This window comes from Macrobrachium nipponense, chromosome 26, assembly GCF_015104395.2.
Source record: "Macrobrachium nipponense isolate FS-2020 chromosome 26, ASM1510439v2, whole genome shotgun sequence".
Lineage (NCBI taxonomy): Eukaryota > Metazoa > Arthropoda > Malacostraca > Decapoda > Palaemonidae > Macrobrachium > Macrobrachium nipponense.
This window is the reverse complement of record NC_087215.1, coordinates 18,952,858-18,967,493: the sequence shown is the minus strand read 5'-3', so window position 1 is coordinate 18,967,493 and position 14,636 is coordinate 18,952,858. Positions and strand designations below refer to the sequence as shown.

Genomic DNA, 14,636 nt, shown 5'->3' with positions numbered 1-14,636 from the left:
GGGCTTTTCAGATGATAGATTTTGTTAGTTCCTAGTCGGATTACGCTGCCGAATTGAACATCGTCGTTCTACCTGTCGTAAGCCGTCTCTTAACAGGATTCTTGCCCCTTCCTCGTTTGAGACGGGAATCGAAAATAAAATGCTCGACTTCCTGGATTACGTTTTGTCAATTCAGTGAATTTCCCCCATTGACAATATACTATCGTTTTTTCAAGTAAGTGGGTATCCCCTCATTGACAAATTATCTCTTTGTCCCGTAAATGGGTTAGTTCTCATTGACAAACTTCTCATTAACTTTATATTGCGTAAGCGGATAAGGTCTTATTGACAAGATTCGGAAGAGCTCTCATTCATCATTCGCAGACTCGTACAAGAAATAGACTTGTAGACTACGTCAATGAACGCTTATGTCCAATAACATAAGAAGCTTGAGCTGTCCGCTTCAATTCTCTTGAGTTTTGTTTATGAAACTTGCCTGTCAGATATGTATGTAGCTGTATTTCCGAATTCAGCTATAGTATATATGTCTGCCAGGTAAGTATGAAAAAACTTTATTGCAATATAATATCATATTTTGCCTTGCGTTATTTTACTACTGGTTGGCTCAAGTCATATACGCTTGCTGTAGTTACCTCTTCGGATGGCAACCGAGAGGTCTATTGTCTATTAATTTAAGGATATTTAATCGTTACTCCCTGCAGCCTTCCAGGAGTTTCCGATTTATCTTTTACCGTTGTATGGTAGTGTTATGACGACACAAACGCATCTATATATTTAGCGTTTTCTGTTTCGCTTAAATATACCAGCTTGAGAGTCTCTTTATGCTAAAAATTACGGACATATTTCTTCGTAGAATAGGGTAGCTGGCAACCCAGGCATAAAGTTAAGAGACGACGATCGTAAGCTGCTGCTGTCACTGTCCTCTCCGCCAGTCCAAACGAGGCAGTACCAGCTCGTTCGCTGTCATGCGCTGTAGGTTACGTCTCTCTCTCCTGCGGGATTGACTGACTAACCGTATCTCTGTGCTGGCAGTTACGTCTCTCTCTCTCCTGCGGGATTGACTGACTAACTGTATCTCTGCCCTACAATCACGGACTTTAGCCTTAGATTGAGGGGATTTCTTACATGAATGAATAAACATTGCATTCGTTTTGCCTTACTATGTTCTCAGAGATATCTCTTACTCCTTTCGGTGCTCGTTACCGCACGGTATAGGACTACGAGGTCTACCGCAACATTTCACTATTTATGCTCTCCTGCTTAGGCAAAGCGCAGCCTTTTTAGGGAAGTAAACATACTGTTGTGAGGGAATGGATGAGCTTGCTGGGGACCATTTCCTTCCTAAAGAAGTTTGTTTCCCTGAATAGACTGCAATTCAGACCTCTACAGTTTTTTCCTACCGGGAAACTGAAATTTTATTAAAGATCTAGGAATGATTCTGAACATCTCTCGGTGCGTTAAGTATCACTTGAGGTGATAGAAAGAAGGTGCCGGACATCTGGAGAGGGTTTCAGATGTCCTGGATCATAATCTGAAAGAAGTGGAAGCAATTCTGTCGTCCCTCCAGTCCTGGAAACGAGTTTTTTGGAACCAGTGGTCCATATCAACTCTGATCTTCCACAGCTCTCTCATATCTTAGGAAGTATCTTCTCTCGGTCCCTGTTCGGGTTTACGAGAAAGAGCCTATTATAACAACAGACGTAGAATGTAACGATCCTCTAGAGGTTCGTTACAGGATTGCAAAAGTCCGTACGAATCGTCTCGATCGACGGCAGCAACTACTGACTTCCGAGTGGAATCTTTCTTTAGAAGGTATGTTGAGAGTTATGGAGACTTTAGGAACGTCCTTTCATACATCTCTTCGCTATGATATTGAACAGGGATGGATGTTTAGTCTCTTTTCCCCTTTTTCAAACGCTTAGGAAATGTAATAAGATGATTTATACCATCACAGGGAGCGACAATGACGCTAATCGCCCCATGTTGGCCTTCAGATCCTAGATTCACAGAGGTCACGTCCTTCCAAGGACCTTTTCCGAGAGTCGGTCTACTTTATCACGAAAGGTACCTATAACCTCTCCACTCTGAGTCTGACTACGTTCAGACTATCGAGATGTTGACAGCATAAGATTGCCGTCTTCCCTTTCCGTTTGAAGAATGGGATAAGCTGGCAGTCACAACTATTAAAGAATACGCAAATATGTTGTTGACGGCCTTTGGGCTCAGAGATTTGCTTCTGTCAAACAACAAAGCCCTTCACGATCTTTGAGTTCTGTGGAATCTCGAAACTCGCTCACCATCTACTTTTTGTCTCACCTGTTTTCTCGGAGTCAGACACTCGTGCGAGATCAGGAGACACATAGTAGCCCTGAGTTTCTTGTTGACGAAGTCGGTTGCGTTTACACACCCCCGATGATCGTTTAACATGAGACCAGGTTGGACTGTCAGGCATTCGTCCTTCGGGACTGAATCGCCTTTTTGCTCCTCGCTCCTTTCTCCTGGCACCAGAAGCTCGAGTCAGGAGTGGCTCAGGAGTTGATTCGCTAACGACGTTGGGTTGCGTTCATACCCCAAGGTTTGCTTAGCTTGAATCGCCCAGGCAGTCCAGACACTCATCCTTCAGCGAAGAATAGTGCCTTATGGTCTTCAGGGTACAGCCTTGCTGTCCTTGATGCGTCTGACTGGTCAACTGGTCGGTCACCTGACTTTAGTACAGACTGACTGACTGTGCATGTCCAGATCGAAGCTTTCAATATGGAACTTAGACATAGTCTGAAGTTCTTGATGTCAAAGCATTCGAACATCTCCTACCTGTTAACTTCTTGCACGTGATCAGGAAGGCCCTTTCTAACCACCCTAGATACGACAAAGAGGGTTAGTGAGGTTTTCAGCCATCGTCAGAAGTTTTGGCATTAGAGAACACAAGGCGGTGCGTTCTCTAAGCCTTCCGTTGTGGCCTAAGAATGGAAACCCGTCTTGTTCTTGGGCCAGGAGCTTGGAATCAAGGATGGCACAAGTTATTGGGCAGGAGCCAGAGAGAGTCCTGTGCCCTGTCAGGTCTCTCAAGTTTTATCTACATAAAACTCAAGAAAGTCGAAGTCGTACGGACAATCTGCAGTGTTCCGAAAAGACCAGACTTGCCCATATCGAAGAACACCCTGGCTTTATTGTTAAGGAGTTCTTTCAAAAAAAGCTCCTTCATTGTGTTGGCACAAAGATTTGAAATCTTTTGATTTGAATGCTCACGAGGTGAGGGCGCGGCCTCGGAAGCATTTCAACAGAGCATGGCACTCAGCAACATCCTGAGTACCATGTTTTAGCGAAGCAACTCTGTGTTCAATTCACACTCCCTGCGAGATGTGAAGATGGCATATGAGATCTGCTGCTCGCTAGGGCCATACGTGTCTGCAGACACAATCTTGGGGGCAAGTAGTACCACTCATCCTATCCTGTAGAAAATGGTTAGGAAGAGCTCTTAATTTAGTAGTTGAGTCGCCGACAACGGTGACTTCTTAACTCTTAAGCCTTAGTTAACACACCTTAACTTTGGCTAGGTTGGTCAGGTGGTGATATATATTTTTATATATATATTTATTTTACTTCTTAGCCCTCATGGTATGGTCAATATGGTCTAGTCACGTCGTGGTCTCGCCCCTGTTGACAGATCATCTGGAGTGCACCAGCTATATAGGTCTCTACCTCGCTGGCAACTCTAGTAGCACAAGCAGACTTACGTGGCAATAACCACGAAGCCAGCAATGCTAACAGGTGGAACCAAGATGTAAATCATCTGCATGCATTTGTTTCCCAAAATCCTTCTATTCTGTCCCTTCCCACCTCCAACGGTGGGATTCAGCTATATATATATCTGACAGGTAAGTTTCATGAACAAAATGATATTGTTATGATACAATAAAGTTTGTTCATACTTACCTGGCAGATATATATAATTAAGTACCCACCCACCTCCCCTCAGGGGACAGTGGAAATAAAAATTATGAATAGAAAATGGGACTGGTTCCTGATACCCGCCTCCCAGCGGCGGGAATGGGTACTAACCACCTGGCCGACCACTGTGTGTGCCGGAAGTTTTTGAATTTCTGTCGGACTTCAGAAAATACAGCTATATATATATCTGCCAGGTAAGTATGAACAAACTTTATTGTATCATAACAATATCATATTTTAATGAATGGCAAGTTTGAAAGGTCAAGTGATTTTTATATATTTTTTCAAAAGGGAATTTGAATGCTGCAGTAAGTTAAATTTCTAAAGATTATTAATGTTCTAGCATAAGATGACCTCATATACATGACTTTTGTTATGGGGTTGATTAATACTAAAGCGAGTTATAATGTAATTTAGGTGTAGCTCTATCACCTAGCCAAGTAAAAGAAACAGGGCTATATTTGAAGGAAAACTTAATTAAAAAAGAAAAAGCTACATTGAAAAGAACGGTACAATATCCTGTTTAAACTTCATATTTTAAGGATAAAACCAAATAATATTTTAAGGGTAAAACCAAATAATTCTTATGAAAAGAATGGCGTGTAAAGAATCTGTTTTAGAAAATTGTTTCTACTCGTCATAAAATAACTTACTAGAGGGAGAATTAATGCAGTTGTGGTTGAACATTCAGGCAGTATTTGTAAGATAAAGTACACTATATTATAGAGGTGTAAAAATGGTGGTAACAGTTCTTTGTAATGGGATGGTCTGAGCATTCATTTAATATGTACTAGATTGAAATAGTAGATGTAAATCATTAATATAGTATGTTAAACTTGTGTTGAATCCATGTGATTGCAGTGAATTTGGAAAATGAAGGGTCAGACAAGAGTGAATATACTGTAATTGTAAATCACTAAAAATTCTCCAAAAGTGAGTGTATTTCATATTTAGTCAATTAAAGACATTGAGAAACTATTTGCACAGTAGCAATAGTAATCAACTTAATAGAAATCAGTCTAACAAAATTTTGCTTCTTGTGCCCTATCTCTGTGACCCAGTCTGTAATAGTTGATGATTTAGTAAACCTGAAAGAAATGAGACATCACAGTAGAAGTCAGATTTTGACTTTTTCCAGGACTAAACTGGTTCTAAGTAATAATAATAATAATAAAAAAAATCCGGACACCAACCCTGTCAGTTCTTGATATGTTTTATTGGTTGCTTATAATAAATTTTTACTAGCTAATGTAAATGCCATCGCTATCAAAATTACTAAGTGCATTCTAATTATAAAATGAAATGCCCAAACAGTTATGCAACTGCCACATCCTACAATATTCAGACAAAGAACATTACAGCCAATTCATCAATACTCCAAGTTTCTAACATTTTTTGTTAGTCAACTGTAAGATCTACATAAGTTTGGGTAGGGTCACCATAGAATGTCATTTATAAACGAGTTTGGGCATAGGGTAGAAACCTCATCATAGACATTAGATAGGAAACCAATGCACTAGGATGTTTATGAACAATATCGCTGTTATTCACATTAGTTTAAGGAGAGTTAGGGTGAATTAAATTTTTCCTTCATTAATTTTCAAAACTTTTTATTTTGTATTGACCTCTAGTATAGTATAGGTAATTTTTTTTTTACTTTCACTTTTGGAAGCATATGTATACTGTACATAATTCTTGGAAGCTTTTGCTTTTCTGTAGTATTAATTTCATGTTTGGTTAAAATATGCTGTAGACAGTTGTTACAAAGTATCACAGACAGAAAGTAATGTGTGTAGTGGAGTAATTATAAATTATTTTATTTATGTAGCTTAAATCTGTGGTGAAATATTATTGTCCCAAAGAGCACCAAAAGTTATTTTGTTGTTTTTCTTTTAAGAATTTCCATGTTTATGTTAATGTAAAGTGAATTTGATTTTGATCTTATAGCTATTTTTACTTGAATCTTTTTAAAGTTTTATCATTTTTATTAAGACCAAGTCTTCATATTCATAGCAGTATTATTTTTGTGAGTTATGAGCTATTTGTATTTGCTGTAGATGTGATGAACTATACTTTTGGTGGCAGGTGGCTTCCCAGATCATGAAATTTCTCATCGACAATTTTGGGGTGAGCAACCTTTTTGGCCGCTCCAACTACGAATACTATGCTCGAATCACTGGCCGGATACTCAAAGTAGAAGAGGACTGGATATTTGCATTCAGATACCCACCTGATAGCCTAGTGGCACGTAAGTTCAGTGACGTACTTTTGTTCTGTATTATTAACTACTGTACGTATTGGCATGATTGTTGTGGCACAGTTATTGATGATTTTTTATCGTACGTGACTTTCTCTTGGCTCTTTATAGACTTGATATTTGGTTTATGAATAGTTTATATTTATATACTGTGCAATACATTTTAAAGTTTCCTTGTGCTTGTAGTAGTTTTCTCTTGTGGTGGAAAAATGCTCCCTGACAATAATGGGACAGCCCAGGTTTTATTTGGTCTTGTAATTTTATGAAATTATTCTGTCCATGTTTCACCAAGCTTTTGGCTAAGAAATGTTCTCTTATTAACATCTGTATCTTGGGCAGTTGTGTAGAGTTGGTAGACACTTGTTTTGCCTGTCTCCTAAAGGTAATATTTGTCTAAAGGTTATAAGAAAGCTTTTAGTACTATTGACATCGATTTGCTATAGCAGTGAAGACATTGTTTCATAAGCTATTTGAATCGTTCTTTAAATTTCTTAGACAAAGGGAGATTCATGAAAATAAGTTACACACATTTAGTGGTGTTGTTTATCATTATTTGTCACATGTGATAAGTGGTTTGTCATGATTTTTTTTTTTAGTTTTTTCTAGGTATTCTGGTATTGTTAATCATTTTAGATAGGAGCTTTATTTATGGTTATAAGTTGATTAGTAAAGACTGTGTGCTCTTACTCTTTTCTGTAATTAGAATTTAATTACATTAATGCATTGGGATTTTTTTGGGAAAGGAAATTAAGTTTTGATCTTGATACTATCATCCATGATATTAGAGTTGACAAAGGCAGCCTTGTTGGATAGAATTAAAATTAAAACAAAAGTATGCATTTTACTAAAGGTAATTTTGCCTTAGAGGAATTGAACTGTTAGTTGCAAGGTTGATAGAGACTTTATCAATATACGTACTAGTTTTCATTTAACAACGCAGAGGTGTGATACATGTTCTACTTAGAAAAATTCTATAAAATTAAGTGCATGAACATGAAGCATATGGCTGTTGAATAGATCATGTATAATTCTAATGTTTAGACAAATATTTGGCATTATCGTAATGCGTTTATGTGAAAATCATAGATTAAAATTTTATAATGTGATACATTTGTCAACGTGTCCATGCTTTTCACGTCACTAGAAATTGGTATTTAGTAGCTGCATCACGTGAAAGGCCTTTTCATGAAGTTGTAATTGGAAAGTTCTCTAACATAAATTCAAGAGGAACTTGATACCCAACTTGGCCTACTTGATTTGTGTTAATTTTTTCTTGCCACCAAGTTTCTGAGAAATAAAAGTAAATAAAATGTAACAAAATCAGGCAAGGTAATGCACAAGTAGAAAAAAGTGAACATGGATAATAATAAAAAAAAAAAAAAAGTTGAAAATATATACCTTGAAAGCAGTTTTGTGAATGAGGTAAGCTAATGCATAGTATATGAAACATAAGAGGTTGGGATCCTAAGTGTGTCCCAGCTTACATTGTTTATAGCCAGTCATTCAAAGGTCTAGTAGAGTGAATAGCTCCATCATGATGAATAATAATAATGTTTAATTTGTATCTGGTAAAATAATCAGCAACATCTGGATGAGCTTTTAAAACTGTCTACTCAATTGAATTGCAGTTGGTGACCACATTAAGTTTATAGAAGCTTTTGACCCTTTTCTCTAGGTTAATTTTTGTAGTGAAGTTTGGTTGAAAGTGATTTTGCTTCATTTCTATTATAGTAAGTATTCACTTTTATGGGAAATAGAGATTAGCTTGTTGGTTGTTCTTCCTTTCACCACTTGGTTTCTTCATTATTGTAGAGGAAAAGGACTGCAACTATATGCTTGCAAGTAGTACATACAAATCTTAATGTTCAAGTAGATTTATTAAGGATAATAGTTTTAACATGCATAATACTGCCGTTGGTTGTGGAGTACTGAATTTGCTTCTCATTACTGTCTCGATGATTTAATTCAATAGTTCCTTTTCCATCAGGCCAACTGTCTCTTGAAGCTGAAAAAACTTGGCTTCAGTATGAATCGGAGCGGTGGGGTCTGAAGTTCAACCTTGAAGGTATAGCTCTGTTCATGAATGAGCCTCTGGTATTGATGATAACTGCCTTTAGCTGTCAATGTAGCATTTAGCTGTTGTTATGATCATAATTAGATGTTGGAAGGGGCTTTTTAAATGTAGTGTTGCTTACTGGTTAGCATCTGCGTTATTACCAGTTTGTTTCATTTGTTGTCATAGCAGCGCATGAGCGGATTCTTGTATAAATTTAGTGATGATATCGTCCCAGTCATGTAAGTGGGATCATGTTTGTAGGTACGTATACCTTAGTTGGTAATCTCATAAGAGCTGAGCATAAAAGTATGGCGTAGCTTAAAGTGTGTCCTTTTTCCCAATGAACTTCCAACATATTACTGGATTTTTTGAGGATCCTAAGTTAAAATTAAGTGGCCTGCAGACTGATAATTGTAGGTAACTAGGGCATACTCATTCATCCTGTCATGTCAAAACTCACCATACTATCATAGCTTCTGCTTAGACTGTAGACATAATTTTCATGAATAGTTTGAAGCTTTTTCTGCAAGCAAATGCTTCCTTCAAATGGATTTCTTTTCTTCCCAACTCTTGAGTGTTAAAAGGACTTGAAATTTTGCAGTGATAAATACAGTAAGTTCTTATGTATTACTTATTGATAAACTAATAAAAAAAACATAAGCTCCATCTGCCTGTGTTGTGCATTTTCCTAAATTTGATGTTTGGTTTGTTTTGAAATTTTGTCTGTTGAGTAGTTAACTAGTTGAAGTTGGATTGATAAGTAAGTTTGTCTTTGTATATTGTTCTGAATTCTTGCATGTATGTATGTTTGTGTTTGTAATACAGGATATTTTCATAATAACATTTTATTCAGCATTTATATGCAAGGGTGCTGGGAGTCTTTATTTTAAATTAGGGCTATTTTTGGTGAAAAAAGGAGTTCCAGATAACTACGTGATTCATTGCTTGTTTTTTGGAATAGGGTTTTTTTTTTTTTTAGTTCTTAAATATAGCCACAAATTTAATGTTTTTCATCATTTGTTTTTAATGAGCACAGGAATTATGATGGAGTAAGTACAATCCAAAATTTTTTTTTTTTTCAAAATTTATATTAAAAAATCTCATAAGTGCTCAAAATATGCTTAATTGAAACTTGATGCCTCACAGAGAATGGTAGTAGTTCCCCGTTGAGCGAGTGGATTTCGCGGTGGTCTAAAGTTTGATTCTCTGCTCGGCCAACACGGAACCAGAGGAATTTATTTCTGCTGATAGAAATTAATTTCTTGATGTAATGTGGTTCGGATCCCACAATAAAATGTAGGTCCCGCTGCTAGGTAACCAATTGGTTCCTAGCCACATAAAAATATCTAATCCTTCATGCCAGCCCTAGGAGAGCTGTTAATCAGCTCAGTGGTCTGGCAAAACTAAGATATACTTAACAGAGAATGGAAGTAGTGTTTTGATAACAAATTCTCTGGTAATGAATATGAATTTGGAGGATACTTTTAAGTCTTTGGCAAGGGTAATGAGGAAATAAACTTTATCATGGAATTCATTAAATGTTCAGTGCTAAACAACAAAGTGGTTAACATTTTTTTCTTATGTAGCAAGAATATGCCGTTATTATTAAAATAAAATAGAAGAATATTACAATAAAATGTAAATTTGTTCATATACGAAACAAACCTTCGGTCTTAACATTAGGATTTACTAGCGCCAAGCTGGAAACCGGTAGAATTAAAATTACACTTGTGAGATCCAGGGACTAATGACAAAGCTGAGATGCTCCTGTGCCCCGTCAGGGCACTAAGGGAGTACTTAAAGAGAACAAGGCACCTCAGGCCGGGGTGCCGGAGGTTGTTCGTAAGTACAGGATGGAACAAGAAGGAAGTGTCCAGGAATACAATATCGTTTTGGCTAAGGGAGACGATCAGAGATGCTTATACGGCAGAAGACAGAGGGTCAGATAGCCAATTGGGAGCTAGAGCTCATGACATCAGGGGCGTGAGTGCTTCCCTGGCATTTAAGAAGAACATGTCTGTGGATAGAATTCTGAAAGCTGGTGTGTGGAAATGCCAAACAACTTTCACCTCATTTTATTTGAAAGATGTTGCCCATAGATCCTTGGACACCTTTTCCTTGGGTCCAGTGGTGGCGGCCCAACAAGTGATATAGTTCATCCAGTGCCCCTGGCGGGTCAGTTTGCGTCTAGTCTAAGATGAAGGTATGAAAGTAGAATGAATGGGATGACTGGTCTTTTTTCTTTACTACTTTCTTCCTACTCCTTTAACTACGGGCAATATGAAGGAGAGTACCGTCATGTGCTGGAACGGACTAGATGCAGGTGAGGTGGTCAGCCATACTGTGAAGCTATCTTAGGTGATGATATACTTTTCAGTAGCAACACACCCCTCTGGATAATAGGGAAAAGAGGGGTGAAGGTGGCAGTTGCAAGGGACAAGAGTAAACAGTAGAATGGTATCTACACCCAGTGGGGGAAAACCAATAGATCCGCTTATATCTTTGGTCCTAGGTTCATTGTCCATTCTCTTAGAATTTCCCTATATATTTGGAAACGGATAAGGTGGCAAACTCCCAGTCAGTTGTAGAGACTTACCTCCCTCCAATAGTAAGTCTATCCTAATGTTAAGACCGAAGGTTTGTTTCGTATATGAACAAATACCAAATTTGTATTTTTCATAACTAACAAACCTGAGGTCTTAACAGGTAAAGGCCCACCTCGAACCACCCCTCTAGCAGTCTAAACTGGGTTAGAAATATACTGGTGGGTCACAGGTAGCCGTGGGCATTCTGGGTATACATGCCCCGTGACCTGGTATAGATGCCATTAGTCCCTGGATCTCATAAGTGTAATTTTAATTCTACCGGTTTCCAGCTTGGCGCTAGTAAATCAATGTTAAGACCTCAGGTTTGTTAGTTATGAAAAATACAAATTAGTTACAAATTTGGTATTTTTGCCCTCCGACGTGGCCTTTTTCAAACTAAAGAGAAATGTCATGGGCAGGGCAAAAGATCATTTTGTCTATGACAACTTGTTTTAAGTTTTTGTACTTCGATGATTATCTTGAGAAGAAGTGAGTGCTTAAGCATTATGAGGAATTATTTTGATGCATTGTAAATTCTCTTATCTTACATGGTATAGACTATATTAGTAGGCACAACTGACTGTTCATCAGGAACACTTATTTCCTGATTCTGAGCATCTTGGAGTTACTTGATACACTGCTTTTTTTTTTATTATTATTATTTTTTTTTTTTGCAGTACATACTTATGCATTTTAAGGCAGCCTAGAAGTTTCCTAGCTCAATGAAAATCATTTCCTTATTCTAAGTGTTCCTGTTACCTGTTAAGACCATTTTTCAATGGTGTCCTGTTCAGCTATCATTGATGACCTTTATTTAAGCGGGTAATATAGTTTGTCACCTCAAGACTTACACTTGCAAAATTAGCGAATACAAACCCATTGCCTGATATCAGTGGCCACATTTTGTAGAGGTGCCACAATGCCACACTTTTCAGTACCAGAGAGCTATTATACCTCTACTGTAAAACTCTTGAACATGTCATCTTTGATAGAATTGTAGCTTCCTGTTCAACATCTACAGAGATGACAATTTAATACAGTGACCCATTGTGTGTTCCCACTAATAGGGACAAGGGTTACAAATACTATGGTCAAAATACTAGACCAACTCTGACTACCCACTAACTTAATAAATAATTAAATAAAAAGAATTTGCCATATTGCTTTTTTTTTTTATAAAGTGTACATTAGACAAACAAATGAATTTAGGAAGCAAAGTGTCTCATCCAAACTACATGTTAAAAAGTAACTATATTTGAATATAAGAAGTCATGTAGGTAGTCTATATAATTATGTATGAATGTGTATAATTATAATGCTTCTGTTACAAGTAGCAAGAAAATATAGACAGTGTTTAATGTTTGAAAATAAAAACACAATTGTTGAATGGTTGTGTGTACAAGTAACAAAAAATAAAACACAACAAATACACTAACCAGAAAACCTGAATGGGGTTTGCACAATTTAAGTGTGATGTTACTACACATGTTGACCAAACTTTCCTGGTACTTACATATTTTGAGCATCTTTTTTGTATGTACATCCACCCAATGTGAGCTCATGTTCATACTGTTGGATGATTTGTGTGCTGTTAGCATTTGCAAATACTTGTTCACACTTACCTAAGCAAACTGCAGATAAATGGTACTATATTACTGCAATGCCTAAAATCTCATAATTATACTTTTGTTGGGATGTAGTATTTTCCTTCTGTTGGATGTCGGTACAAACTTTTTACCTCTAATCTCTTGATAGTATTTTACTGAACTTTGTAATAACTTGGCTTTTCAGAAGATTGGCCATCTGTCTCAGTCAGTTTGCACATACCATTATTTTTCATTGTGTAATTTGCCATAATATAGAATAATGATTTTCACTCTCCATAGAATTGATTTTACTTATGACATTAACCATTCCTTCTCACTAAAATTAGCATCGACTGGGATCGTTCATATTTCTCAAAATCATATTGTCAAAAGATTTTGTTAGGTTATTTACTTCTGAAAAAGACAGTCATGTCTCCATGAGCATTTCATTAAATCATAAGCCAGGGAGTTGGTTAGGGTTTTGGTAGGGAAGATCAGTTATTGCTGTAGCAGTACTTTCAGACTGCTTGTTTAAATTCATGTATACTATTCATTTTGGATGGCATCAGCATCTTGAGTCTACTGAGGTATCATAAAGTCATAGCCTTGGTAGACAGCATTTTTATCATGGATTTTAAAGTTGGATAAAAGTAGATGGGGAAAACCATATTTATGATATGTGCACCTAAGAGTAAATTCAATTTTTTTTCACAAGGAGTTGGAGGCCTTTCAGAGAGAGGACACATGAATAATTCTGGTGTTTACTATTAATTTTGGTTTTATGGAAATCACGTATTATTATGTATTAAGTGATACTGAAGTTAGGCAAGACTTTTTTCAGTCAGGTTGTTTTACTGAATTTTGCAGCTGTTTCCTTTTGGAGAGATCATAAAAAACTGCCAAAGTAAAAGTTTATTTGGAAAAATGGCGTGGATTTTCAACCCTTTTTCATTCATTCGATTTACTCATTTCAGCCATGTCAGGACAGGAAGAATCACAGTCAACACCAGCCCTAATACATATTCCTGAAAGCAGTAGTGGAGTTCCACTGGTAGGAGGAGAGAGCGACGAAATGGGGGCTGTAGGTGGAGGAGGAGGAGGACCCACAAGTGGTGTACCCGAAAACAACTTGCGAGAATCTTGCACTAGGCTCTCTATCTCACTAGAGGAGAATGGCTTGTATAAGGTATGTTTCATTTTCCTTTAATATATGTTCTACAGAATACAATTTCCTTGGTTAAAGTTGAGGCCAATTTAAGAACATTGGTGTTTTTATATTTATTGAGGCTTGAAACCATAAGGTTTTGGAGAAAAAGAAATATTGAAAAGGTGAGCATATTCTTTTTTGTCATGCCAACTTATTGTAATTGAAATAATCATGTGACGTAAAACTATCCAAAACATGATAGTCATTAGAAATATGCATTGTTACTTGCATAGCATAAAATGAGGAAAGAATTGCCAGTGATGTGTCTGTAAATGTATTACTAAGTACCTGAGCATAGAAAGTGGGGCAGTTTGAAAATTATTTGCATGTACTTTAATAATTTCATGTTTAATGTATGACACTTACCTGGCAGGTATATATATAGCTATATTCTCTGTTCCACCTGGCAGAAATTTTCAAAACTCGCGGCAAACGCTAGTAACCTATTAGTAGTTCAGGCAACCACCACCCCGTTACCGTGGCGCTAGCGCTAGGAACCGTTCCCAATTGGGCCAGATTTTCTCTGCCAGCCGAACCGGCAACATTGTTGGTGGTTCCCTGCTAGGATTTTCATTCTCGTTGCTGACTTTTCATGGATTTTTGGTATTGTACTCGGAAACGTTAGCTTGGCATTCGCTTTGGATTGTTCTTTAAAGATGTCTGATACTGGGAGTATGTTTAGAGTGTGTGTAAAAGAGGGGTGTAAGGTAAGATTGCCGAAAGCTTCGGTCGACCCTCATACCATTTGTAAGAAGTGTAGGGAGAATGTGTGTACTTGGGAGAATAGATGCATTGAATGTGAGAATTTATCAGAGAAGGAATGGAAGATATTTATGAAATATGTTGAGAGACTTGAGAAAGATCGTGTAAGGAGATCTGTTTCTCGTAGTGAGAAGTCAAATTCTTCTAGTAAAAGGAGTGAATGTATTTCCTCTCCAGCTCCTTCTAATGTAGAGTTGGTAGTTCCTTCTCCCCAGGTATCTCCTGCGCCCGCTGC

General features: G+C 37.3%; 1 protein-coding gene across 14 annotated transcripts in view; it reads left to right on the top strand.

The window, feature by feature from the left end:
• The window catches only part of LOC135200021 (unconventional myosin-IXa-like), a 137,221-nt gene that overhangs the window by 80,152 nt on the left and 42,433 nt on the right, over positions 1-14,636 (top strand). For 13 of the 14 annotated variants that reach the window (XM_064228247.1, XM_064228244.1, XM_064228246.1 and 10 more), the window contains 3 exons: positions 6,034-6,196; positions 8,193-8,270; positions 13,407-13,618. In XM_064228247.1, the coding sequence (XP_064084317.1) occupies positions 6,034-6,196; positions 8,193-8,270; positions 13,407-13,618 (453 nt within the window). The remainder of the gene's footprint in view (positions 1-6,033; positions 6,197-8,192; positions 8,271-13,406; positions 13,619-14,636) is intronic. The other variant, XM_064228249.1, reaches the window with a different exon arrangement.